The 26,621-nt window shown below is 47.9% G+C and overlaps 1 protein-coding gene across 1 annotated transcript; it reads left to right on the forward strand.

Annotated features, from left to right (window-relative positions):
• Positions 1-444: 444 nt before the first annotated feature.
• Positions 445-21,543, forward strand: LGI3 (leucine rich repeat LGI family member 3). The gene is made up of 8 exons (XM_033159184.1): positions 445-702; positions 9,766-9,837; positions 10,640-10,711; positions 11,876-11,947; positions 14,273-14,344; positions 15,479-15,648; positions 18,706-18,870; positions 20,413-21,543. The coding sequence occupies exons 1-8, from the start codon at positions 506-508 to the stop codon at positions 21,228-21,230; spliced, it is 1,638 nt and encodes a 545-aa protein (XP_033015075.1). The 5' UTR covers positions 445-505; the 3' UTR covers positions 21,231-21,543.
• Positions 21,544-26,621: the final 5,078 nt, after the last annotated feature.

Consider the following 26,621-nt stretch of genomic DNA (forward strand, 5'->3'; position numbering starts at 1 on the left):
CTCCTGGATTGATCATTGAGGAGGCTTCTCCGACTGCGGAAGATGGACAGACAGCTCCTTTCAGCAGCTGCGCTCTGTTGCCACGTGCAGCCGACCTTTTGTTCCACGATCCGCCGCCCCCCCCTCTCCCCACCGCGGACGCCGCGACAACCCCCGGGCTGAGGCTGCATCCAGTCAGCGATGCTCTCCTTCATCCACCCTCCCCACCGGTGATCCCTCCAAGAACTTGGTGCGCCCCCCGCCCTCCATCACGCCTGGCGGAGGAGCGCAGCTTTCTGCAGAGGGATGAGATAGCTCCCAGCACCCTGCAACAGCAGCAGCAGCCTGCAAACACAGAGAAGAGGAACCAGAAGAAGCTGTAGAGGAAGAAGAGGAGGAGAGCGGAGAGTTCTGGGCTTGCTCCTCCATCATCTTCCTCAGCTGCTGCTGCTGCAAACGCAGCTTCTCCCTGGGGAGACCTTCCTTCCCCAGCCTTGGAGGGCTGGTTCTCCCCCAGGAAAAGGCCATGGCAGAGCTGCAGAGGCTGGGGCAGCTCCTCCTCCTCTTCCTCCTGGGCCTGGCCTGCCTCTGGCTGCCCGCCACCTGCAGGAAAGCCCCCAGGCCTCCCCCCTGCCCGCCCAGCTGCTCTTGCACCAGAGACACAGCCTTCTGCGTGGACTCCAAAGCCATCCCCAAGAGCCTGCCTCGGGATGTCATTTCGCTGTAAGTGGATGGGGATTGGGGAGGGGGCACACCTGTCTCTTGGTGGGTGGGTGGGTGGGTGACTGGCTGCTATGCAGTAGGTGTTCAGGAGCATGTGGAGATGGTGTCCCCAGGTGGAACAGGGCCGGTTGGTGTCCAAGAGACAGATGGGAGGGATGAGGGATCAGGGTTAGATTGCCAGGGTGAGCACAGACAGCATTGGGAGCAATGGGCTGCATGTGGTCATGGAGCATCTTCAGACTGGTCTCCTCCTGTGAAAGTCCATTTCCAGATGTTGCGTCCCAGCTGGGGAATAGAATAGAATAGATCTGTATTGTCATCGTTCCCTTGCGGGAAACAACGAAATTCCTCGGTTGCTATATCAACTCAAATAAGGCACTCCACATAATTTTAAAAATACTGATAAACGCAATACAATACAATGGCTTGTTTGCTCCTCGAGAAAGAGGGGGGTTCTATAGATGATGATGATGATGATGATGATGATGAATTATATGCACGTCCCACCTCTGCTAAAGGAGCTGAAGGTGGCACACATCCTCCTCATTTTATCCTCACAACCACCCTGTAAGGTAGGCTAGGCTGAGAGGGAGTGACTGGCCCGAGGGCTTCGCGTCCAAGTGGCAATTCGAATCCTGGTCTCCCAGGTCCTAGTCCAACACTCTTAACCGCTATGCCGCACTGGCTATAGACGGCTTCTTGCGGGCGAAAAGACCAGCTGGGCTCCATGATCCTTAACGGCAGCTCTACATGCAAATGCAAGGCAGTGGCTGCTTTGGTTTATAGAGCCAAACATCTTGGTTGCTTCTTGACACTTCCTCGGCTCTTCTGCCTTAAATGACGTGAAGCTGAACTGGTTATATCATAAACCTTGAGATGCTATAGAAGTTCTCTCTGTGGTGTTGAGATCTGTGAAAGCTCAACCACTGCTTTTCATTGCAGTGGTCAAGTGGGGATTATTGAATAATTTTCTCCATCATAGCCATATTCCAGAGCGAGCGGTAAGTGTAAGATTTTAGGCTGTTCTCCACCAAGTTGCAATTACTATTTGAGCTGCGAAGATCATGCAAAAGACCAATTCTTTTGACAATATATCTACACTGGTATCGTCAAAAATATCCAGTAACATTCATTCTGGACAACAAACAAGACGTGTGTTTTTTTTAGTAATATTTATCAATTCTTTCAAAATTAAATTCTAAAAATCTTGCACCAGTTTACAATTCCGCCACAAATTGTAATATGTGCCAAGTGCATACAGGGTCTCTCCCCCCCTTCACTACATTTTCTAATTTCTTACCAGCATGCAATAACATAATGCATGTGCAGTGAAAAGTTGGAGCCATGTGAGCTTGCAGCATGCTTATTAAGCACTGGTATAAATAAACCAAATCCAGCATCCCACAAATCTTGATTTTCCTTGCCCTTTAAAAATAAAATGGGTAAGTTTCCAGCCAACATGATTGTGTAAGTGGGAAATTCAGAAATAAAAAGTGTGCACAGCCGCTCCATGGTGCAATCTGAGCAAGTGGGATGCTTGCATGCCATAAATACAACTGAATATCCATATTAAATGTCAGCTGGGTGGAACTGGTGCAGCGCTTGCTCTTGCATCGTTCCTTTGTTGCACAGGGACAATTCAAACATTAATGCGCATCACTGCATTGCTCTGTACTTTAAAGCAAAAATCCGGAAAACAAGATTGATCGGGGACATGGGAGGGGCATCTTCATCACCTTCCCATAGTTAAAACCTTGCTCTCCAGGCGGTTTACGACATCAAAAGATTCACATAATTAAAAAAATAAAACCAAGGTAGTCGCAAGCAATAAATTAAAACATGCTAAAATGTATGCAACAGAATTAAACAATCCCCACATGTTTAATATACAAAACAAACAAACAAATGTATGTTTAAAATATATATACAGAATTATAATCATGGTGTGGCAACTATGGCAGCGTTTGAATGATTTCTGTGTAAACAATACAATGTTTGAAGTTAAAAAAAACCCAAAAGGTTTAGTGAAAAAGACTTTAGGTTTATGATGAACATAACTGAATTATGAAATTTGTTTTAGTACAAATAGTTTTCTAGAAAGGTAAACACATTGGGTGTAGATGGGAAGTCACGTAAAAAGATATGAAGTGCAGAATAACAGAATGGAAGATGATTGATATTATAGCAAACCAAAAAATTATCCCTGTTCTTTCCTTTTCCGGTCTTTGCTGTTTTTAATGCAAATTTTACGTTATGTATCTTTTTGAATTCATCAAATACAGTGGTACCTCTGGCTACATACTTAATTCGTTCCGGAGGTCTGTTCTTAACCTGAAACTGTTCTTAACCTGAAGCACCACTTTAGCTAATGGGGCCTCCCGCTGCTGTTGCGCCGCCAGAGCACGATTTCTGTTCTCATCCTGAAGCAAAGTTCTTAACCTGAAGCGTTATTTCTGGGTTAGCAGAGTATGTAACCTGAAGCGTATGTAACCCGAGGTACCACTGTAAAGGAAAATGAGTGTGTGGGGGGGAGGAGATACAAAAGATTAACATCAATAGCAGCAAAATTAAGCACCTCCAAAATTTAATCTTGACCGCAACAAATACCCCCAAACAACATCCCACCACAAGAATCTGTAGGGATCCTGAGAAGCAGGTCTTGTGTGACGCACAGCCAGTATGGCTTTGTCACGCCACCTGCTACAAACCAGTAACAGCCTGTAGGGTAATCTGGAGCCACCAAAATGGGAGTCCCTGCAGCTAAGCTGGATGGGGATGGAGCTGGGCATGGTGGCAGTGGGATCAGTGCTGCCTTGGCACAGTAGAGCCAGCCTGGCATTTCTATACCTTGCCATCACCACCCTGCCCCACCGCACAGGCTGCCATTGCCATAAACTCTCTTTGAAACTTTTCCAGTCTTCAGCCTTAGGATGTGAGCTGGGAAACGCTGTGTTCGAGTCTCTCACCTCAGCAACACGCTCACTACGTGGGTGGGTTTAACCAGTTCTCTTCCTGCCCACCCCACAAACCTTTCTTAATATGAGGGCAAAGACAATGATTCACTAAAAAGGACTCCGAGATATCTGAAGGAGCGAGCTTGCTCTAAATCATGTTGATCCAAACTCCATTTATATCAAGGGCTGCATTTTCCAAAAATCATGATTTTAGTCTTGGAGTAGTCTGTTGAGAAGCTTTCCTTTTTGCAGTATGAGCTAAAAGCCGCCAATACATTTTAAAGACCCAGGTGAAAGAGTGAAAGGAACTCTGTGTTGTCTTCATAGACAAAACACCTTCCTGGACACCATTTCAAAGCCCGTTAATTGCTTTAAATCGATCTTCTCATTAGTGCTAAAATTCTTTTCTGCCTATAGTACCACAGATATAGCACTGTAAAACTATAGCGCTGATTTTAAACATTAAAGGAACAACTCTTTCCATCAGCACCGTTTTAGACATGATTTTCTGGTTTGATTTGGTTTTTTGCTAATTAAACACTTTTTAATCTGTGTTGTGTTTTGACATTTCATGGGTAGCAATAGGCAACCACACTTAAACGCTTAGTGCTAAATAAATAATAGAGGTTTTTATTTACTTATTTATGTGAGGATCACTTAGAGCTCTCCACCCCCACCCTACTAACCCAGTTGCATCTTCCTCTCCTATCTACTGGCGTGGAAGTGCAAAATCCCCGAAGGTGTGGAAAGTCAATTGAAATTCCACTTACAGCTTGCAACAGGAGAGCAATAATTTATTACGCTGGTAGCAGCCAGCTGTCTGGAAGAAACCTCAGAAGCACGATATGAACGTGCCGCCCTTGAGCCTGCCTGCTTCATGTGGTGAGCACACTCAGGTGTTGAATGGAGAAGTCTGGAGTGAGTGTGCAAGGCTGCCTTCCTCAGCCTGGTTCCCCACCAGAGGTTTTGCACCACAACTCCCATCAACCCCAGCTTGCTATCGGTGCCAGCATCATGCAGTCGTGCTGGCTGAGGCTGTAGTCAGGGGCGGAGGAAGCCGCTTGGACGCCGGGAGCGGCCAATGCGGAGGCACCCCCCCGGGGGCAGGGCATTACTCCGCAGCGTGCATGCATCCTGACACATGCATCGTGCGTCATCTCGCTTTACTGGCCGAGGGAGCTTCCGTGTCATGTGGCCAGCATGACTAAGCCGCTTCTGGCGAAACCAGAGCAGCGCATGGAAATGCTGTTTACCTTCCCACCAGAGTGGTACCTATTTATCTACTTGCACTTTGATGTGCTTTCGAACTGCTAAGTGGGCAGGATCTCAATAAGTACTATTAGTATATAAAGCCCTCAACAACTTTGGACTACTTTACCTGTGAGGTTGCCTTACCCTGTGTGTGCCCACTCGAACTGTTTCTGGCAGCAAAATTGACACTGTTGCAGGTGCTACCTAATACCCCTTCCACCTTTTTAAGAACCTGACCTTTTAGGGAGGGTGGCAGCACCTGCACTTTGGAACTCCCCGCCTATTGAGATCAGGGAGGAGCCTTCACTGTACTCTTTTTGGTGCTTGCAAAAAACATTTGTGTTTAAACAGCAGGTGTTTAGAAAGTTGGAGCCATGGGCGTACCCAGGGGGGGCAGGCGGGGGCAGCTGCCCCCCTAGAAGCCAGCTGCCCCCCCAGAAGCAAAAATAATCGGAGCTGGGCGAGAGGAGCCTCAGCCTGGGCTGCCCGGCGCGTCCATTTAGGCGGGAGGAGAGGAGCGGAGAAGAAGGGGAGGCAGTGGAGAAGGAGGAGGCTGCTGTCCCCGCCACCCGAGTTCCTCCCTTTGCCCCCCCCCTTGCCCAAGGCAGCTCCTGTCCCGAAGGCGAAGGAGGAGCGCCTGTCGCGCGCGCACAACTGCGGGCTGTGACGGTTCTGTTCACTGTGCTGCCGCTGCTGCGTCAGGCTTCGCTCTTGCCCCCCCCCCCTAGTTTTGATGGCTTGCCCCCCCCCCTATTTTTGATCCTGGGTATGCCCCTGGTTGGAGCAAGTCTGATCTGCTTTTAGTCTAACTAAACTAAACTAAACTGGTTTAAACTAAACTAAAAACTATATTTAACTTATTCAATATATAGATCATTGTTAATTTTTCTTAATTCTTAATTGTTCTATCTTTTTCATAAACTGCTGTGAAGTTAAATATATAAATATCAGAGACATTGGTGCACATCAGGCACAGTGAGGTGGTAGTATTTTGGGCCATAGGAGCCAACTCCTAGGGGCTGAGGGGTCTTCAGCCCCCCAATAAAATATTTGAGGGGGCCAGCCCCCCATATTTTATTCAGGTTGGCACCCCTATTCTGGACTACGCCACTTCAGACTGCGGACAGGTAGGAGGCATTTAATTGTTGCTTCCCCCACGTTAAAAAACAAACTTGCATGGGGCACATCAGAAGGAGAGAGAGAGAGAGCTTTGGCAAACTCCTTTTGTTGATAATGCAGTTTCCTGCTTCTGGGCAGGGCTTTCTGTGTGTGGCTCTCTCACCATCACCTACAGCCTGAAGTGAGGGATTCACACACTGCATAATAAGATGAGATTGGTAATTCCAGTTTATGCAGAACGAAGGTGTGATCAGCTGAGATGGAAGAATTCCACTTCAAACTGCAAGTGTGTGTGTGTGAGAGAGAGAGAGATGATTTTGAATCAACAGAAGTCCAGTGTCAAGATCAAGGGTAGCAATAGCACGACTATTTTGGGCACCAAGGTTTCAGAAGGAACATGTGCTGAGGAGGGTGACCAAGATGACCAAGGGTCTGGAAACCAAGCCTTAGGACTGCGAGTTGATTCAGCAGCCCCGCCACCCCATCCTATTCCCACTGGGAATTTCTGGGACGCACGTTGACATTTCCTAACACTTTTCTCCCAGACTGCTGCGCCTGGCTCTGTCTTTGTGCCAATGCTGATGCCCGCATTGATTTGTTTAAGTGTTTCTTCCAGCCTCTCTCCAGTCACCCTTCATTAATCACAGCAAATGGAGAGATCTTTAAATGCATCCTCTCTGCCAAGGGACTCTATTTCTTTGGCTGTGCTCAGTTTAAGTATAAAAGAGATTGCAAGGGAAGCTCCAAGAGGAGGAGGAGGAGGAGGAGGACAGAGAGAGAAGAGCTCAATCTCAGGGGTGTATGTGTGTGGAATGGAGCAAGATTGGGGCCCCAGGCTGTGCCTACTGAGAGCTAAAGTCAGGAGACAACCTTTTTAATTATTATTTTTTAATCCAAAAAATTTCAAAATATGCAGATAACAACAACAGTAAAGGATGTTAACAATAAGCAAGTCCGCACGGTCCAGGCACTTGCCATCAGGATTCTGATGTCTGGCGCCTACCAGCTAGGAAAAATGTGCAGTTTAGCATTTGGCCTGTAGCCAGTGAGTGAGATGAGGTGAAATCTGTGAATGTAGGACAGCCTGACAGTAAGTGAGGAGGATGACATCGCATGCCCAGCCATACACTGCAAGCAAATCAGTTTTTATCTTAACGTTTGCTGCCCTAGCTTTCCAGAAAGGATTCCAGCTTGGTGAGGGGCCTCCTACCCCAGATCTATGATTCCCAGGGTTCCTAGGGTAAGAGAGTGGCATTAAAATCGAATAAAGCCAGTAGCGCAGAGAGACCCTTAGGGTGCTTTTCAGGGTCTTAACAAGCAAACAAGTAGGTTGCAGGCAGCAGTTAACAACAGTGGATTTTTATTTATTTTAAAATAATTTGTTAGATTTGCCCCAGAAAGGACCATAAGCATTGGTAGGGTTTCACAGTTTGTTACCAGTATGGGGAAACAAGATGGGGGCAGGGGTGGAGGTAGGTTGGCATTTTGATGACAATGACATCATCTGGGCACCTCAAATAAAAAAAGCTCACTGGGTGTGAACTGGGGACCACTCCCTGCCTTTCAGCCTGAACTACCTCACAGGGTTGTTGTGAGGATAAAATGGGGAGGAGGAGAACAATGTAAGCCCCCTTGAGCTCCTCGGAGAAAAAGGCGGAACACAAATGCAACAAATAAAAAGATAAACCGTACACACATCTGGAAGCAGGCTTGAGTGAGTTTGTGGCTGGGAGTGTGATTGGAAACAGCCATTTCGTAGCTCGTGCTTTGAGCCACTAATGGAGAAGCCACCTACTTTGCAGATTGGAAACTGGTTTTGTTATGTATTGAAGTTCTCACGCTAGGCCACTAGGGGTGTGTGTGTTTATAGTTCGTTCTGCTGCAGTTTTCACTCAGGTCCGCACATGCAAATGAAGGATTGAAAAGTGACGTTCAGGGATTGGGTAACTACTGAACGTTGTTACTGTTGCATTGTAGCTGAGTTCTATATAAGCAGGCTGCCGAGCCCTTCAGCCCACTTCTGTTCCAGCCTGAGAATAAACAAGAGCTGCTTGGAAATCACTGTGTCGTCTGCTGTGTCCACCCACAACTGAACAGGTTTCGCCACAATTATTCCCTGTCTTGAGATTGTTCACTCTCTGGAACCACTGAATTCTGCACTCTCTCATCAAAAAGGTAAAGATAAAGGGACCCCGGACCGTTAGGTTCAGTCACGGACGACTCTGGGCTTGCGGTGCTCATCTCGCTCTCTAGGCCAAGGGAGTCGGTGTACAGCTTCCGGGTCATGTGGCCAGCATGACTAAGCCACTTCTGGTGAACCAGAGCAGCTCAGGGAAATGCCGTTTACCTTCCCACCGGAGCGGTACCTATTTATCTACTTGCACTTTGACGTGCTTTCGAACTGCTAGGTTGGCAGGAGCAGGGACCGAGCAACGGGAGCTCACCCCATCGCAGGGATTCGAACCGCCGACCTTCCAATCGGCATGCCCTAGGCTCTGTGGTTTAACCCACAGCGCCACCCGCACTCTCATCAAAGCACAGACCAATTACACAGGTGTGGAATCCACATATGTTTCTAGTGAGATGGTACACAAACTCTCTGTGTATCATAAGAACATAAGAAGTTAAGAAGAGTCTGCTGGATCAGGCCAGAGGTCCATCTAGTCCAGCTTCCTGTTCTCACAGTGGCTGACCAGACGTCGCCATGCAGAAGGCATGCAGTCCATACCGAAGCACAAGAGCCCCTTCCCTTCCTGTGGTTTCCAGCAACTGGTATTCAGAAGCACTGCTGCTTCCAACTGTAGTGGCAAAGGACAGCCATTATGGCCGGTAGCCATCAATAGCCCTCCCCTCCTTCTTGACACTGTCTGGTCCTCTGAAGCCATCAGTGTTGCTGGTCATCACTGCTTCCTGTGGGAGTTCCATGCTTTCACTATGCACTGCACAAAGGACGTGGATGGTGCTGTGATCTAAACCACTGAGCCTCTTGGGCCTGCTGATCAGAAGGCCGGCGGTTCGAATCCCCGCGACGGGGTGAGCTCCCGTTGCTCAGTCCCTGCTCCTGCCAACCCAGCAGTTCAAAAGCACGCCAGTGCAAGTAGATAAATAGGTACCACTCCAGCGGGAAGGTAAACAGCGTTTCTGTGCACTCTGGCTTCCATCACGGTGTCCCATTGCACCAGAAGCAGTTTAGTCATGCTGGCCACATGACTCAGAAAGCTGTCTGCGGACAAACGCTGGCTCCCTTGGCTTGAAAGCAAGATGAGTGCCGCAGCCCCATGGTTGGGCTTTGACTAGACTTAACCGTCCAGGGGTCCTTTATCTTTACCTTTTGCATGAAGGACTTCCTTTTATCTGTCCTGAATCTTCCAACATTCAGCTTCCTTGGATGTCCACAAGTTCTAGTGCCGAGATAGAGAAAAACTTTTCTCTTATCCCGGTGTTTCGTGAGCTTCCCCAGGAGAAACTGCTCTTTAGTGCTCAATCAGAGCAAAGGGCAATTCTCCAAATTGGCTTTCACTCCCATTTAGAGTTAAAAGCATGGGTTTTTCCTGGGAAAGGAGTTGGGCAAGGGAAATGCCACTCACTCCTGTGCTTTGCAGGCCCAGGATAAGTGGAAGTGTGGACAAGCCACCTTTTTACTGCTGCACAGGTCCTTTTGTGAGATTCAGTTGCCTCCTTCAGTTGTCTCAGCAGATGTTTTAGCATTTTCTCTCTCTTTGCCTCTCCTCTCCTGCAGGACCCTGATAAATGCAGACTTCAGCGAAATCAAAGAAGCCGCCTTCGCTCACCTCCCGTTCCTGCAGTTCCTGTATGTCTCTCTGCCTGTCTGTTTCCCCTGGTTTTGTCTTTGGGGAGGAGGGTTCTTGTTACCCTGAGTTGTCACAGCGCTGCTTAGCCAGCCGGAGAACTTTACCATTAGAGTGACTGCCTAGGCCAGTACAGTGGTACCTCGGGTTACAAACTTCACCCGAGTTAAGTTCTTAACCTGAGGCGCGCTTTCGCTAATGCGGCCTCCCAATTCCGCCGCCCCACCGCCGCACGATTTCCGTTCTCATCCTGGGGCAAAGTTCTCAACCCGAGGTACTACTTCCAGCTTAGTGGAGTTTGTATCCTGAGGTGTTTGTAACCCGAAGCGTTTTTAACCCGAGGTACCACTGTAATTGGGCAAAGGGCAGGATTTTTCCATGGCGGCAGATGAGAGAGGACATCCTTTCTGCCTTGACGCATTAACTTTTGCAGCTTAGAGACAGCAGTGGTTGGAATGTGGACTCTGCAATATAGTTAATGCCACAGGGCAAGGCACTAATAGAATTGCTTTTGCACCCAACTGGAGTGAGAAACATCTGGTTTTCGTGAGCTTTGATATCCCCCCCCCCCCGGTCTTTGATTTCCTTCTGGCCATTTCAACTAAACTGTCTGGAGTTCCTTTAACAGTCAAGACCTCTCCCTCTTCTGAAGCCATCTCCTTGTGATACTCAAAGCAAAATCCTAGAATTGTAGAGTTGGAAGGGGCCCAAGGGTCATCTAGTCCAACCCCCGCAATGCAACATGAAATGTTAAGCCAAGCATCCCATCTCACCGCCTTAACACTGTCTCTTTTCTCTTTGCAGCTTATTGAATTCCAACAAGTTTTCCTTGATTGGGGACAATGCGTTCACCGGACTCTCCCACCTGCAGTACCTGTACGGGCCACTTTTCTCTAGCCTCTACAAGGGGACACACTGATGTTTATAAGCCCCAGGGGCAACAAAATACACAACAAAGGCCACACATCTTATTCCAGTTTCAGCCATGCCCACGCAACCACTGGAGGGCTGGCAGGGGATGCGGTGGGGGTGTCAATGACTATCAGATTTACAAAAGCTGGTATCCGTCAGCTCATAGATTTTGTTGAGTTAGTAAAACTAAATCAACAATTAATCCGGGTTTGAATAAATGTGCAATTAATTGCTAATGTTTTGAATTTTATTCAACGTTTTATTATCTTCCTTGGTGGGTCGTGCGAACTGCTGTTCTGAATGATGCTTTTTTTTAGGGTACGGTAGTGGGACGCGGGTGGTGCTGTGGTCTAAACCACAGAGCCTAGGGCTTGCCGATCAGAAGGTCGGCGGTTCGAATCCCCACTACGGGGTGAGCTCCCGTTGCTCGGTCCCAGCTCCTGCCAACCTAGTAGTTCGAAAGCACGTCAAAGTGCAAGTGCAGCAACTGGTATTCAGAAGCACTGCTGCTTCCAACTGTAGTGGCAAAGGACAGCCATTATGGCTGGTAGCCATCAATAGCCCTCTCCTCCTTCTTGACACTGCCTGGTCCTCCGAAGCCATCAGTGTTGCTGGTCATCACTGCTTCCTGTGGGAGTTCCATGCTTTCACTATGCACTGCACAAAGGACGTGGATGGTGCTGTGATCTAAACCACTGAGCCTCTTGGGCTTGCTGATCAGAAGGCCGGCGGTTTGAATCCCCACGACGGGGTGAGCTGCTGCTGCTCGGTCCCAGCTCCTGCCAACCTAGCAGTTCGAAAGCACGTCAAAGTGCAAGTAGATAAATAGGCACCGCTCCGGCAGGAAGGTAAACGGCCTTTCCGTGCACTGCTCTGGTTCACCAGAAGCGGCTTAGTCATGCTGGCCACATGACCCGGAAGCTGTACGCCGGCTCCCTCGGCCAGTAAAGCGAGATGAGCGCCGCAACCCCAGAGTCATCTGCAACTGGACCTAATGGTCAGGGGTCCCTTTGCCTTTACCTTAGTGGGTATTAGGGATGAGTTTATGGAACCAAGGCAGGGCAGTGGCCTACAAAAGGCATGGTAATCCCTGGGTGAGAATATGTCTTTCTTTCTCTTTGCCTTCAGGTTCATCGAGAACAACGACATCCAGGCTCTGTCGAAGAACGCCTTTCGTGGGCTCAAGTCCTTGACGCACCTGTGAGTTTCCACTTGGGCAGTAGCATCTGCAGACTTAGCTCAGGGGTGCCTTGCATGCTTTGACAACCTAAGATTAACTGGTGCACTCCTGGCAGTGTGGGGCGTGCCTGCCAGAATAAGAATGAAGCTTAGGGGTGTTGTTTTTTGTTGGGATCAAGATTCAATTTTGGAGATGTTAATTTTGCTGTTATAGAATCATAGACTTGTAGAGTTAGAAATCCCCCAAGAGGCATCTAGTCCAATGCAGGAATCACATTATTATTTATGTTAATTTTTTGTATCTCTATTTGTGGATCTTATTATGACTTGTGGGGGGGTATTAAATTATGTTGCTTGTGTTTTGTTTTTTTAATTTATTTATTGCTTCTGACTACTTTTGTTGTATTTTTGTAATTATGCCATTCTGTTCACACTGTGTGTACCTTGAGCATGGTTTTTAACTCTGGGGAGGCAGCAGGATGATGATCATCATGAAGACATGGATCATAATGGTCAGGGATAATAATAATAATAATAATAATAATAATAATAATAATAATAATATTTTCATACCCCACCCATCTGGCTGTATTTCTCCAACCACTCTGGGTGGCTTACAGCACATTAAAATGGTAAAACTGTAGACATTAAAAGCTTCCCTAAACAGGGTTCCCTTCAGATGTCTCCTAAAAGTCAGATAGTTGTTTATTTCCTTGACATCTGATGGGAGGGCGTTCCACAGGGCGGGTGCCACTACCGAGAAGGCCCTCTACCTGGTTCCCTGTAACCTCACTTCTCGCTGGGAGGGAACTGCCAGAAGGCCCTCGGAGCTGGACCTCATTGTCCAGGCTGAACGATGGGGATGGAGATGCTCCTTCAGGTATATTAGATCTGTCCAGGGGGTGGGGGAGAGCTTCTGCATTACAAAGGGCAGGATGCATTCTGCCCACTGAGATACTGCAATGCCTTCCTGCGGGATTCTTCTCCATGAGGGTTGGCCGGGTGACATGGTGTCTGTAGGGTCGGCAGAGTTTGCCTTTGCATACCCTCCAACATTTCTCCAGTGGAAATAGGGACATCCAAAAGCAGGAGCTTCTGGGATCAAATCAGAAACTGGGATGGCTTCTGACATTATGGGATTGTCCCTGGAAAATCAGGACACTGGGAGGGTCTGCCTTTGCCATAGCCACAGTAGCAGTCACCAACCTGGATGGTTTTAAAAGAGGATTATACAAATTCATGAAAGATAAGGCTATCAATGGCTCCTAGCCAGTGTGGTGTAGTGGTTAAGAGTGGTAGACTCATAATCTGGGGAACCGGGTTCGCTTCCCCGCTCCTCCACATGCAGCTGCTGGGTGACCTTGGGCTTAGTCACACTTCTCTGAAGTCTCTCAGCCCCACTCACCTCACAGAGGAAGGGAAAGGGAGAATGTTAGCCGCTTTGAGACTCCTTCGGGTAGTGATAAAGCGGGATATCAAATCCAAAACACACACACACTCTCTCTCTTGCCACAATGGCTATGCTTCTGAATACCAGTTGCTGGAAAAGGCAGGAGGGGAGAGTGTGGGAATGTTCAGGGATGCAGGAGAGGTGATATTGTTTGATTAAATCCTTTCCAGCTTGTGTTAACAAGTTCTACAATTTAGCAGAGTAACATTCCCCTTTTTAAACTTGCACAGCGAATGCATTTGGTCAGGCTCACTAAAGCCTCTAAAATAAGTTACCTGGTAATTTCCCCTTTAGTCCCTGATAAAAGAAATAGACACGACACAGTCTTCTATAAAAGTATAAAAGAGTTTACTCACTCACATTCTGTTCACAGATGGATCCCAGAAGGCAGACTTAAGTTACAAAAGTAATATACCTGGAAACTATTCCATAAGGAGACAGCTCCTTTGTCCTCTCTTGGCTAGAAGCCAAGAGAGCATCTTAGGCTAAGCAGATGTTGCTTCTTCGACGAATGTAGCCAGAGAGAGAGAGATGGCGGCCTCCGCTGAGGTATTTTGTTACCTGCATAGGTGAGGTCATGCCCACCTCTGGTCACATGTAGAGGAAGTCTGTCCCAGCCTAGGAGGAAACAGGAAGTTCCGAATGGCTGGTCCAGACATCCCCTTTTTATGTCCACTCTAGGGATGTTGTACTTGACTGTTCTGTGTTTCACATCCCACAGAGAGGGCTCTTGTGCTCAGATCCTGCTTGTGGGCTCCCCACTGGGGCATCTGGTTGGCCACTGTGAGAATGGGAATCTGGACTAGATGGGCCCCTGGCCTGATCCTGCAGGCTTTTCTTCCATCTTTATGTTCCTCAAGAGCACAACCCAACATTCATGTCTTCCTTTCTTCCAGATCTTTGGCCTACAACAATCTGCAGACGCTGCCCAGAGGCCTCCTGAAACCCCTGGACATCTTGAGCGACCTGTAAGGTTCCTTCGCACTTTGGTGCAAGTAATTCCGCTCCCTGCACCTTTTGCAATTGAAATGCCCTGGTGAGCTCTATCCTCCCATATTTGTGGCCCACAAGTTCATGGCAAGCTGCAAGAATTTCACCATATATGAAAGAGCCGACCATTGTAGTTAAATTAACCACAGTCCAAGCAATTACTGGGAAGGGCTTGCTGAAAACGGGTGAGCCAAGCAGAATGGACCAATTTAAATTGGAGCAGCAAGACTGCTGTCCAGGGAGACCAAAGCACAGTAAAAGTGGAACAAAACCCAGAACATTTGTGGTTATCAAATTTCAGCGGGAAGTCTCAGGATGGGCATTGACTGGAAATGAAGCAGACATTTTTTATTATTATTTGTGTCCATGATGCCATTGGGGTGATGCTATCCTACTTTCAACACTAATTTCAATAAATGAAAAAGTTTCGGGGTAGTCACACTGCTTCATTTCCATCCAGGACATAACCTGTAACTTCTAGCTGAAATCCTGTAATTTTCATACAGCAAATACTCTAGGTTTCGTTTTGGGTCTTTTGGTCTTGCTTTTTTTGCATAATAATAATAATAATAATAATAATAATAATAATAATAATTTATTTGTACCCCGCCCATTTAACAGATATTAAAATACATTCAAAATTAAAATACTTCAAAATAGGGCCTCTATTCAGTCTTTCAAACTTCAATGGCACAGAAGTAAGGAACTCTATACCTTGGGAAACAGTTTACTACCTGCTTGTTTGAATAAGAGTGAATGACTTAGAGCCATTCCAGACGGCAATAATAATAGGAATAATTATTTATTATTTGTTTATTATGTGGTAGCATTAGAGAAGATCACAGGAAAAAAGCTAGTTAAGCAGGATAAGTCTACACTGACAAGCAAATGAATTATAAGACCAGCATTATCATTGGTGAAGATGGACAGCAAACAAATCCTATTCAGATTTTCAAAGCATAGGGAATCTCTGTATTTAGGGAGGAGGGTGGGGGGGCAGCAGTAATTGGAGAATGCTGCATCAGATGTGCAATTCCCCCTTTGTATTGGGTGACTGCCAATTTGTGGGTGGAGGCGATTGCTCCTGAATTGTCTCACTCTCTCTCTGACAGAGACCTGCGGGGCAATTCGTTGACCTGTGATTGCAACATCAAGTGGCTAGTGGAGTGGATGGAGAGCACCAACACAAGCATCCCCGCCGTTTTCTGTGGGAGCCCCGCTCAGTACCAAGGCCAGAAGATCCGGGACCTGCCCCTCAAGGACTTTGACTGCGTCACTACAGGTAGGAACAGGTGGTATTTGCATGGCCTTCTGGGAAATAGAATGGCACCCAGAGGTGCACCTGCAGATTTTGCTGGGGGTGGGGGAGGAACCCTGCCTTGCCATCCCCTTCTCCTGCAGATTTGTGCCCACTATGACCACGTTTGGAATATTGTGTACAGTTCTGGTTGTCTCACTACAAACCTGTGGAGGTTCAGAAAAGGGCAACTGAAATGATCATAATAATAATAATAAGTTTGGTGGAAGCTGCCCAGAGTGGCTGGGGAGACCCAGCCAGATGGGCGGGGTACAAATAATAAATTATTATTATTATTATTATTATTATTATTATTATTATTATTATTATCATCATCATCATCATCATCATCAAAGGAATGAAGCGACTCTCCCGTGGAGAAAAGTTGCACCGTTTGGAACAGGCATAGGTAAACTCGGCCCTCCAAATGTTTTGGGACTACAATTCCCATTATCCCTGACCACTGGTCCTGTTAGCTAGGGATCATGGCAGCTGTAGTCCCAAAACATTTGTAGGGCCGAGTTTACCTATGCCTGGTTTGGAACTTCTTTGTTGAGAGAAAAGGCGAGTAAGAGGTGTCATGACTGACTTTATAAAACTATGCCAACCTCCGTGTCAGGATCTCTGGCGGGCATGAGCAAGCTCCAATACGAATTAATGAGCCTCTGGCAGGTTTATGGTATGTTCATTTACAATTACAGTAACACACAGAGAGCGGCACCGAGCCAGCTGTGACGGATTGGCCCTAGGGTGGAGGAGTTATTACATCCCGGCTCAGAAGGAGTTAATCCACCTTCATCTTGACGGACAGTTCATCCTTTGAGGGCGGGGCGGTCCCCGGTTTAAAAGGAGGGAACAGCCGTTTTGGCAGTTGAGAAGAGGGAGGGTGTGTGTGGAGACAGGGAAGAAGAAGGGTGTGGGGCCAGTGGTGGTTAGGCTAGGATAGGATGAAGATCAGTCAGTTATACTGAAAGAGTTTATGCTTTAGATGTAACTAAGCTGATGAACTATTGAAGTACTTGAAACATGATGTTCTGAAATAAATAAAGACTTGTTTTTGTTGAGCCTAGAGAAAACAGGCATTTATTTGGTCCAGCGATATATGGATGCTCGTGAAGAGGTGAACTCAGGGAAAAGACAAAACTGACCTGCAGGGTGATAGTTTGTGTCTTGGAGTTTCACTCAGGAGGGGCAAAAGGGCAGAATCCTTGGTAAAGCTACACAGTTGCTAAAAGGGTTTAGCTAACTGACGCAGTGGGGGGGTCTAATGAGAGAGAGACCCGGAACTGATAGAGCTGAGAGGTATTCTCAACCCAGGAGCCCAGAGCAATATATATATATAACAGGCCACGACAGCGAGATGAGAGAACCCCGTTACTAAGTTATCCCTAGTTATAATAAAAGGGGATTATCCACACAGACGGACCTCAAGAATCGAGGTGGGATGAATAGAAAAAGTGACCCGGAACACCTCAGAAATAATACACTTAGTAACAGAGGGGAAGTTGGCAGGGAGGTTCGTTGCACCAGCCTCCCTTGGTAACTAGTTGCTCACTCTGAATCTCCGCCCCTTCCACAGCACAAAGCGCTCCAAAGTCCAGTCCTTCCTCCCTTGCACTTCTGTTGCATTTTAACCTTTTCATCCCTCCTGGTTTGGCGGGAAGGTGGATGAACTTTCCCTCCACTCTCAAATGAAGAGCCTTCTAAACGCTGCCTCCCTTCTGGTTGCATAGCAACCCCTTCGAGGCCATCTGATACCTCCCCCGCCCGCCGACTGCAAGCCTTCTGAGTCTACTATTCTATCTGCGGCTGGAAACTCAAGAGATAGGGGGGTCAAACTAACCCACTCTTGCTTTATCTCTGACTGCATTCCCTCATCTCCAGAGTCAGACTCTTCCCAGGCATCCAACTCAGCCACATCCCGGACACTCCGGTTTGGAGAAAAGGGTTAGGTACGAGGAGAGGCCAAGAGGAGGTCACATGAAGAGAGCTCAGTAAAATGATGCACAGCATGGAGAAAGTGAACAGAGAAACGTTTTTCTCCCTCTTTCCTAACACTGGAAACCCAGTGAAACTGAATGTCGGAAGATTCACGACAGGTCAAAGAAAGTCCTTCAGAGCCAGTGTGGTGTAGTGGTTAAGAGCGGTAGACTCATTATCTGGTGAACCGGGTTCGCGTCTCCGCTCCTCCACATGCAGCTGCTGGGTGACCTTGGGCTAGTCACACTTCTTTGAAGTCTCTCAGCCCCACTCACCTCACAGAGTGTTTGTTGTGGGGGAGGAAGGGAAAGGAGAATGTTAGCCGCTTTGAGACTCCTTCGGGTAGTGATAAAGCGGGATATCAAATCCAAACTCCTCCTCCTCCTCCTCTTCTTCTTCTTCTTCTTCATTATGCAGTGCATAGTTCAACTGTGGCACTTGCTCCCACAGGAGGTGGCGGTGGAGGTCACCAAAGATTAGACAGATTCATGGAGGAGGAGAGGGCTGTCGATGGCTGCTAGCCAGGATGGCTCGGCTCTGCCTCCATGGTCGGAGGCAGCAGTGCTTCTGAAGACCAGCTGCTGAAGACCGCAGGAGTGGAGAGGCCTCTTGTGCTTGGGTCCTGCTTGCTGGTTGGCCACTGTGAGAACAGGATGCTAGACTAGATGGGCCATTGGCCTGACCCTGCAGGTTCTGCTTACATTCTCATGTTCACACTACAGAACAATGAAATGTAACAGAACGGATGAAACCCTGGCTAAAAACGACCCACACTTCATGTGGCAAAACATGGGTGGGTAGAGAGGTTTACCCTGGCACTAGATTGATGTCCAGGAGGTGAGGATGCTCTGTAAATAGGACATCATAATCAAGAAGGTTTTTCCTGACCAGTGTCTAATGTCATGTGGGAATGGCAACCCATGGAGTTCAGGCAGGTTGGTGTGGTAGAATGTGGCCCTTCAGGTATCCAGGGTCCCAAGCCATTTAAGAGCCTTTTTTTAGGCAATCAACAGGACTTGTTTGGGATACAGACAGGGTCTCTTTGTTTCTTTCCTCCATCAGACTTTGTGGTGCACCAGGTCCTGCCTTTCCAGTCTGTGTCTGCAGAGCCATTCCTGTACTCCAGCGACCTCTACGTGGCCCTGGCCCAGCCCAGTTCCAGCAGCTGCAGCATCCTCAAGTGGGACTATGTCGAACGGAAGCTGCGGGACTTTGACCGCATCCCTGGTAAGCAGTGGATGGAACCATAGAATTTGTAGAGTTGTGTTATAAGAATTTTAAGGTCATATATATTAAAAAATGTTCATAAGAAAGGAGTACTGTCGAGCTCAAAGAGACAGACTTGTTATAAGAAAAAACTGCTCCTTTCCCCCTTATGGGGTATCCAAGAGCCCGTATAGCGTCCATATGTAGGTTCTCTATCAGCAGGAGAAAATAACAGAGGCCAACCAGAGAATATTGAGAAGCAAAGCAGCTAGTAAGCCTGATCTTTATTAAACTATTGCAACAGGGTCCCCTGCTTACCCCACGCAGGGAGGGAGGAGAGGAACCCAGAACATTGGTGTGCAATCTTATATAGACTTTTGAAATTGCCTGCCCTATAGCTCAAGACCACCCCCCAAAACATCATACATGCATCACAGAGAGAGGTGGTCCCCAGCAGAAATGTGAGTGTGTTGCTTCTCTCCTGTTTGCCAGGATTGCCTTTTCTGGGTAGCCTAGCCATTCCTTTGAGATTTTAAAAACTTAGTTCCTGAACCTCTTACACATATTGATAGTGTGTTCAGCTTAACAGATACTTGCCAGACTGTATTTACAGGGAGGTGTGAGCCCCTATAGTCCAAAGACAATTGGTGAGCTTTTCCCATTTCCTTCCTCCTTGCAGAGAAATATTAGGGTCAAGTTGTTGTTGTTGTTGTTGTTGTTGTTGTTGTTGTTGTTGTTCAGTCGTTCAGTTGTGTCCGACTCTTTGTGACCCCATGGACCAGAGCACGCCAGGCACGCCTGTCTTTCACTGCCTTCTGCAGTTTGGTCAGACTCATGTTGGTAGCCTCGAGAACACCATCCAACCATCTTGTCTTCTGTCGTCGCCTTCTCCTTGTGCCCTCAATCTTTCCTAGCATCAGGGTCTTTTCCAGGGAGTCTTCTCTTCTCATGAGGTGGCCAAAGTATTGGAGCCTCAGCTTCAGGATCAGTCCTTCCAATGAGCATTCAGGGCTGATTTCCTTCAGAATGGATAGGTTTGATCTTTTTGCAGTCCATGGGACTCTCAAGAGTCTCCTCCAGCACCATAATTCAAAAGCATCAATTCTTCGGTGATCAGCCTTCTTTATGGTCCAGCTCTCACTTCCATACATCCCTACTGGGAAAACCTACGTTTAACTATGCAGACCTTTGTCGGCAAGGTGATGTCTCTGCTTTTTAAGATGTTGTCTAGGTTTGTCATTGCTTTCCTCCCAAGAAGCAGGTGTCTTTTAATTTCATGACTGCTGTCACCATCTGCAGTGATCATGGAACCCAACAAAGTAAAATCTCTTTACTTTCAATTTAGTTGAAGGAGGTCAATTTAGGAGAGTCAAAATGGCATCAGGATTGTTCTCCTGTACTATTTCAGACACATGGTTTACATACTTATGTATGTGTCTGCCTTGTACATTTATGAACATTGTGGGTGGGTGGGTGGGTGGGTGTTTGTGTGTGTGGGTGTGATCTTAGAATTCCTATAACAGACCTTTTCCTGTGCTGATGCCTCATAATGTTCTCCTGCAGCTCACTCGGCCGTTTACTGCAAGCCCATCGTGGCCGAGTCGCAGCTGTACGTCGTGGTGGCCCAGCTCTTCGGTGGCTCCTACATCTACCGCTGGGACACCAACATCGACAAGTTCATCAAGATCCAGGACATCGACAGCCAGAAGATCCGCAAGCCCAACGACATCGAGGCCTTCCAGATCGAGGGCGAGTGGTTCTTTGTCATTGCCGACAGCTCCAAAGCTGGCTCCACCAGCCTCTACCGCTGGAACCAGAACGGCTTCTACTCCCACCAAGACCTGCACTCATGGCACCGTGACACCGATGTGGAGTATCTGGAGGTTGACGGCAAGCCCCGGCTGATCATCTCCAGCAGCTCCCAGGCTCCCATCATCTACCAGTGGAACCGCTCGCAGAAGCAGTTCCTCCACCTGGGCGATGTGGCAGAAGTGATGGACGTCCAGATGGTCAAGCACTTCCGGGTCAAGAGGGACAACTTCCTGTGCCTGAGCCGCTACATTGGCGACTCCAAGGTGGTCAAGTGGGAGGGCCTGCGCTTCACGGAGCTGCAGACCTTGCCCTCCCGAGGCTCCATGGTGATGGAGCCGTTCCGCGTGTCCCAGCATCAGTATATGGCCCTGGGGAGTGACTTCTCCTTCACCCACATCTACCTGTGGGACGAAGAGAAGCAGAAGTTTGCAAAGTTCCAGGAACTCTCTGTGCAGGCCCCCCGCGCCTTCCGCCCCATCCCTCTGGAGGACATGGATATCCTGCTGGCGCCCAGCTTCAAGGGGAACACACTAGTTTACAAGCATATCGTGGTAGACCTCAGCTTGTAGGGCAGGTAGGTCACTGCCGTCCCCAACCTGCACGCACGCACACACACTTTCTTCTGCTGGAGGTGGGCACCTGGGCACTGTAGTCACTTGGAGAAAGGCTGCTTACTCATTCCGCACCCTTCTTCTCTCCATGGTGAGGATATAAGCTCAGGCCTTCCTCGATGCAGAGGCTCCTCCAGACCACACAAGGGACCTAACACACACTCACACACTCCTACGTCGACCTGGATGTATATGCAATAATAATAACACACCCCTAGACCTCACGTCATTAACTCCATGCAATGTTGACCAAGTGCCCCGGTTGAAATGCAAATCTTGTTTCCAAATTTCGGCATCGAAGTACATAACTATCCACTCACACACACACACAACAGACACATGAAGCTCACCGGAATAATGATCACACGTGGAAATGACCTTTTGAGGTGATCCCTTGAGCATTTAAGAGTTGAAATGTTACATTTCCACACTTGGGATTTCCTCTGGGGTTGCCACTTTTGGTTTTTGAAAGTGCACCCACACGACACCGTCGTCATCAAATCGCTGTTCTCCTGCCTTTCGCCCCCGGGTTTCTTCCATCTCTTTTGAGATCTCCCAAAAGCTTAATTTTGTTTTGTTTTTTAAGGAGTGGAATAGCTGTTAGGATTTCCTACACACGAGTAGGACCCTGGCAGAAACACATGCCCGACTGGCATGTTCCCTCCCTCCTGGCGATTGTTCGGGAGCTTCAAACTCTTCCTTCAGCCCGAACATCACAGCGACTGATGCCAAGAAACATCAGCACACATACGGATCCGCAGTGTCTTCTCAGCTTGCGTAACAGAACTCAGCAACTCAGCATTTTGGCTAATCTACTTTATTTACTTATAAACACACGGAGCACTGCAACATGGCTCCCTCTCTCTCTAGCATCAGACAGCAAAGAAAGAGAAAAAAGGACAATAGTCCCGCTTCACGGAACACAGTAATACAAACACCCTGTCTTCGTCACTTCCCACAAGGTGGAATGAAAACACAAACCGTCATGTGATAGACAACAATCCCATGACTGTAGACACGGGGAATGAATCTCCAACAATAGCATCCTGAGTGCAAACCATGATGAAAGTGCAGTAGAAATGATGTCTGGAGGGCCCCATTGACTCAGCTGGCCCCTGCCAATCCATACCAATCCATTAACAGGGAGCTCAACACAAACCAACATCCTTTGCTCCGTACTTCCTGCCTTGCAACAAATAAACCCCGATTCTGCACACACACACACACACACTTTTTATGGCTCTGCACCAGCAGTTCCCAGCTGACTTCCAGCTGTGCCTCTAACACCCCAGTTTCTTTCTGACTGGTCCATCAGCTCTTATTAACCTCTAAACCTACAGCAACTCCTAAGAAAGCCACTTTCTAGCTGTTGTGGACAGAGAGCTAGAAAACACAATGGTGATTGGACTGGGAATCAGGTAGCAAGTAAAGAGACGTAAATATTAAGTACACAACCCCTACCAGAAATCCCATGATTTCTAAGCTCGTTTGCAGATTTCAGAGGGTCCATAAAACATTATTCCACATACTAAGAGGAAGATACTGGAACATATCACAGGATCGAGAGCAGACATCCAACTGATGCATACGGTTTATGATTATATGAAGACAGTTACTATATGCAGCTAATTTATTATGCAACTAAAATATGTGACTTTGGCAGCGGATGTCTCTCTATATTTTTACATATTCTCCAAAGAGTATTCAGTCCTGCTTATTGCTTCTCGTTAGGCAAAAAGTGTATTAAGAAAAGAGCAAAGCCTGCTTTCATTGTGGGCCAGAGGTGGCAGATGGGTCTGTGTGACTCAAGGTGGGGCATGGGGCGAACTCTTGCCCAATTGAATGGGTCAGCGTTGCATGTAGTTCGCTTTGCCGGTGGAGGGTGGCTGCAGCTTGACATAGCTCCCTCCTCCAAATCAAGGCTGGCTTTGAACCTCTTGGAATTGGCTCAGGAGAGATGGAGGAGCAGCAGAAGGCAGGACTTGCTGTTGCCCAGTCCCAGAATAAAGTGAATGGGATTTTGACCCACTGGTGACATCCCCTGCTAGCATCATTCAATGGGTCAGCTCCTCAGAACCATTTGAAGCATGGAGAAACCTCAATCAGACTCTTGGCCTTGGAAGGGTCAGGCCCCAACAGTGAGAGGGCTTCTGGAAAGGGTGGTAGAAGGAGGCTATGGAATCCATAGGGCAAGCAGAACATCCAAGTGTGCAAACAGAAGGAGAACAGCAAAACAGGCTAAACTTGGGGCAAGAACAGGAGCCAGGGCAGGGAGGAGCCTGGTAATCTATGGCTCAGGCTTAGGAATGTGGTGCAGAGGGTTATATAAAACAGAAAGTGGTGCATGTTTGGACCACCACGGATACCTGGGTTCAAGAGGGTCATGTGATTCCTGCATTGCAGGGGGTTGGACTACTACATGGCCCTTGGGTCCCTTCCAACTCTACAGCTCTATGATTCTATGGGCATAGATGGAAATCCATGCACTGCCTTCCTTTAGTGGAAGGAGCAGGGCACCCAAACGTGGTCCCCTCTTTTAATTTGCAGTATTTATTAAAGCCTTCGGTGCAATTGAGACCTTTTACACCTAACGCTTGTAAAGGCAGAATGTAGTCAATGCTATTTTTCTAGAAAAAGAGGTGCTGGAACTCACCCTTGTTCTCTTATAATGGCATGCAGAAGGTCCTGCATCCAACCCCTAGTATCCCTTGGTAGGGCTGGGAAAGACTCAAGGCTGAAACTCAGCTGACTCTCCCTGCCTTCTGTCCAGTTTTCCTTCATCATGTCGTGTTCAGACCCTGCTTGTGGGTTTCCTACAGGCACCTGGCTGGCCACTGGATGCCAAACCTGATGGGCCATTGGGCTGATCAAGCAGGACTCTTCTTCTGTCCTTATGCCGTTCCTCTCTAGACCTCGCCCTAACTCTCCACGGCCACCTTCCCCCAGGTGATGGAGAAAAGCATCTGAAGCCATGGAGAATAGCCATGCACAGCAACAGCAGGATGGGGAAAAGGACAATTAAACTCCCTTTGGCTCTTCATTTCTTGTGGCGTAAAATGTAGCACGCACACACATACACACACACCATTGTGTCTGGATTCAGACATGTAAGGCCCAGGCATATGAAGGACATAAGTGTGATGGCCTCATCCCTATGGTGTGAGTTATGTCCTAACCCCCTTACTTTAGAGTAAGCCCTATTGAATTAAATGGGGCTTACCCCTGAGTGGTTATGGTGAGGATTGCAGCCTTTCTTCTTTTTGGATGGAGAGCAGGGTGCCTCTGGGCCTACACAGAGAATCTTGTGTCTCACTATTCTAGAACTTGAGTTTCTCTTGTCTTGAGCCAAGATAGCCTTTAGCAGGTAGGTATGGAGGCTGCTCAAGATTATGAAATACCAACAGCATTTTGAATTCTCAAGGAGGAGGGTGGGCTTCAGCATCTCTGCTGGGAAGAACTTGAGGGAAATATTGGGGGGATAATTTTCAGGGGGAGGCTGTTGACTTTTCCTTCGCCTCACCTGCCCAGTGATATCCATTAAATAATTTAAAAGGTGAAGTGAAGCTTCCATCAGGACGCTCGGACCTTTCCTAGGCAAGGCATGATATTAAGCAGATGGGGGAGACCCATATAGAAAGGAGCAAAAACAGGACAGACACTTCTCACGACAGACACTTCTGCTTAACCACATACGAAATGCACTTGGGAATGTGCACTGTGAAAAATAGTGGCACCTCTACACCTTTTAAGTTGACGTGGGAAATTTAATTCATTGTAATAAAGTTATTTATTCCCTATTTCTTCATGCTTTCTTCATTAACTGTCTGGAAGCTGGTATTGATTTTGCCTTGAACTGTCATGTCAAGTAATGTTGTGTTCACATGGAAAACAAACACCTCTCCCCCCTCACCCCTGTCTTCTTTTGGGGGTCAGAATTAGACCAAGGGTCTTGCCCTTTCTATTTGGGAGGCCTTTCCATTAGATATTCTTTTGCTGTGATTCCTGCATTACAGGGTGTTGTGGAAGTTGGGGTTTGCTTTTACAACCTAACCCCCCTCTCGAGGGATGTAGGATCTCCCAAGGTCCACTCTTGGTCAGAGAAACAAAACAGAGATGACAATCAGGTAAAAGGAAGCAAGGCTCCCTTGGCCAGTAAAGTGAGATGAGCGTCGCAACCCCAGAGTCGGACACGACTGGACCTAACGGTCAGGGGTCCCTTTACTCAACCTACCAATTAATGACCTATCTGCAGCCTATTTAGGAGTTCCTGACTGCAGAGTTGACTGCCAAGGTCAGATGCGAACCAAACATGCCCCCCTTCCCCTTTTATGCTCACTGTGATGTTTTGGCTGATTGGCCAGCTAATCCAGGTGGGGGTAGCCAATTGGTCTCAAACCTTCAATGATTTTAGAGACTTCCCCTGCATGCAAAGACAGGCTCTGGCAGATTGAGTAGACAAGGCCAATAGTGGGTCCAACAGTCAAGAAGGCGGTTTCTGCACATGCTGTACAGGGAAGTGACGGGCAGATGGGACCTTTCAACCTGGGAAGGTTGCCTATCTAGGAGAAGGAGAAGTCTGATCCTAAACATCTGCTGCCTTGTCGGATATCTCCAGGAGAAGAAAAGGCTAAGGAATAAACCAGAGGTCGGCAACCTCTGACCCATGGGCTGGATGTGGCCCATGAAGGCCATTTTACCAGCCCATGAGCCGCCCGCAAACGGAGCCGCCTGCTCGGCAAGCCCCCCACTTGCTGCGCTAAAGCAGCGCAGCGCGACACGGGGACTTGTCAAGTGGTGCCGGAAATGATATCTGCGCACGCACAGATACCAGAAACCACATCTGCGCATGTCCACACGCCGAAAATTGCTTCTGCGCAGGCGCTATTTTTGGCGTCTGGGCATGCACAGAAGCTATTTCCGGCACCACAGACATGCGCAGACACGATTTCTGGCATCGCGCTGCACATGTCCAGCCCACGGACAATCTCCATGGGCTTGATTTAGCCCATGGCCAGAAAACCTTGCCGACGCCTGGAATAAACCCTTCACAAATCTGGAGTGGAGTCTCCAAGATGGTTAGATGGCACCTTGTACCCCTTCTGGCAACTCCTGCAGCTCAGCTAGTGCCAAACCTATTTCTCTGCTTTCCTTTGGACCACATCAGTGAGGCTGAGAGGAGGCGGCCCAGGACCTCCATACACATTATCCAGGCTTGTGCGTGAGGCAGGTCACTTTGGTGCCACTAATGCAGCGGTTTGACTTCACCCCTGGAGGTGCACTCTATTATCTCTCGAGACAGATGGATGCTCACAATGTTTTGGCAGGAGTATCATTCATAAAACCCATTAT

Source organism: Lacerta agilis, chromosome 8 (genome assembly GCF_009819535.1).
Source record: "Lacerta agilis isolate rLacAgi1 chromosome 8, rLacAgi1.pri, whole genome shotgun sequence".
Lineage (NCBI taxonomy): Eukaryota > Metazoa > Chordata > Lepidosauria > Squamata > Lacertidae > Lacerta > Lacerta agilis.

Coding starts and splice junctions, on each gene's coding strand:
- LGI3 (XM_033159184.1), top strand. CDS start 506: ATGGCAGAGCTGCAGAGGCTGGGGCAGCTCCTCCTCCTCTTCCTCCTG. Junction 9,838..10,639: donor CTCCCGTTCCTGCAGTTCCT/GTATGTCTCTCT, acceptor TTCTCTTTGCAG/CTTATTGAATTCCAACAAGT. Junction 18,871..20,412: donor GGACTTTGACCGCATCCCTG/GTAAGCAGTGGA, acceptor GTTCTCCTGCAG/CTCACTCGGCCGTTTACTGC.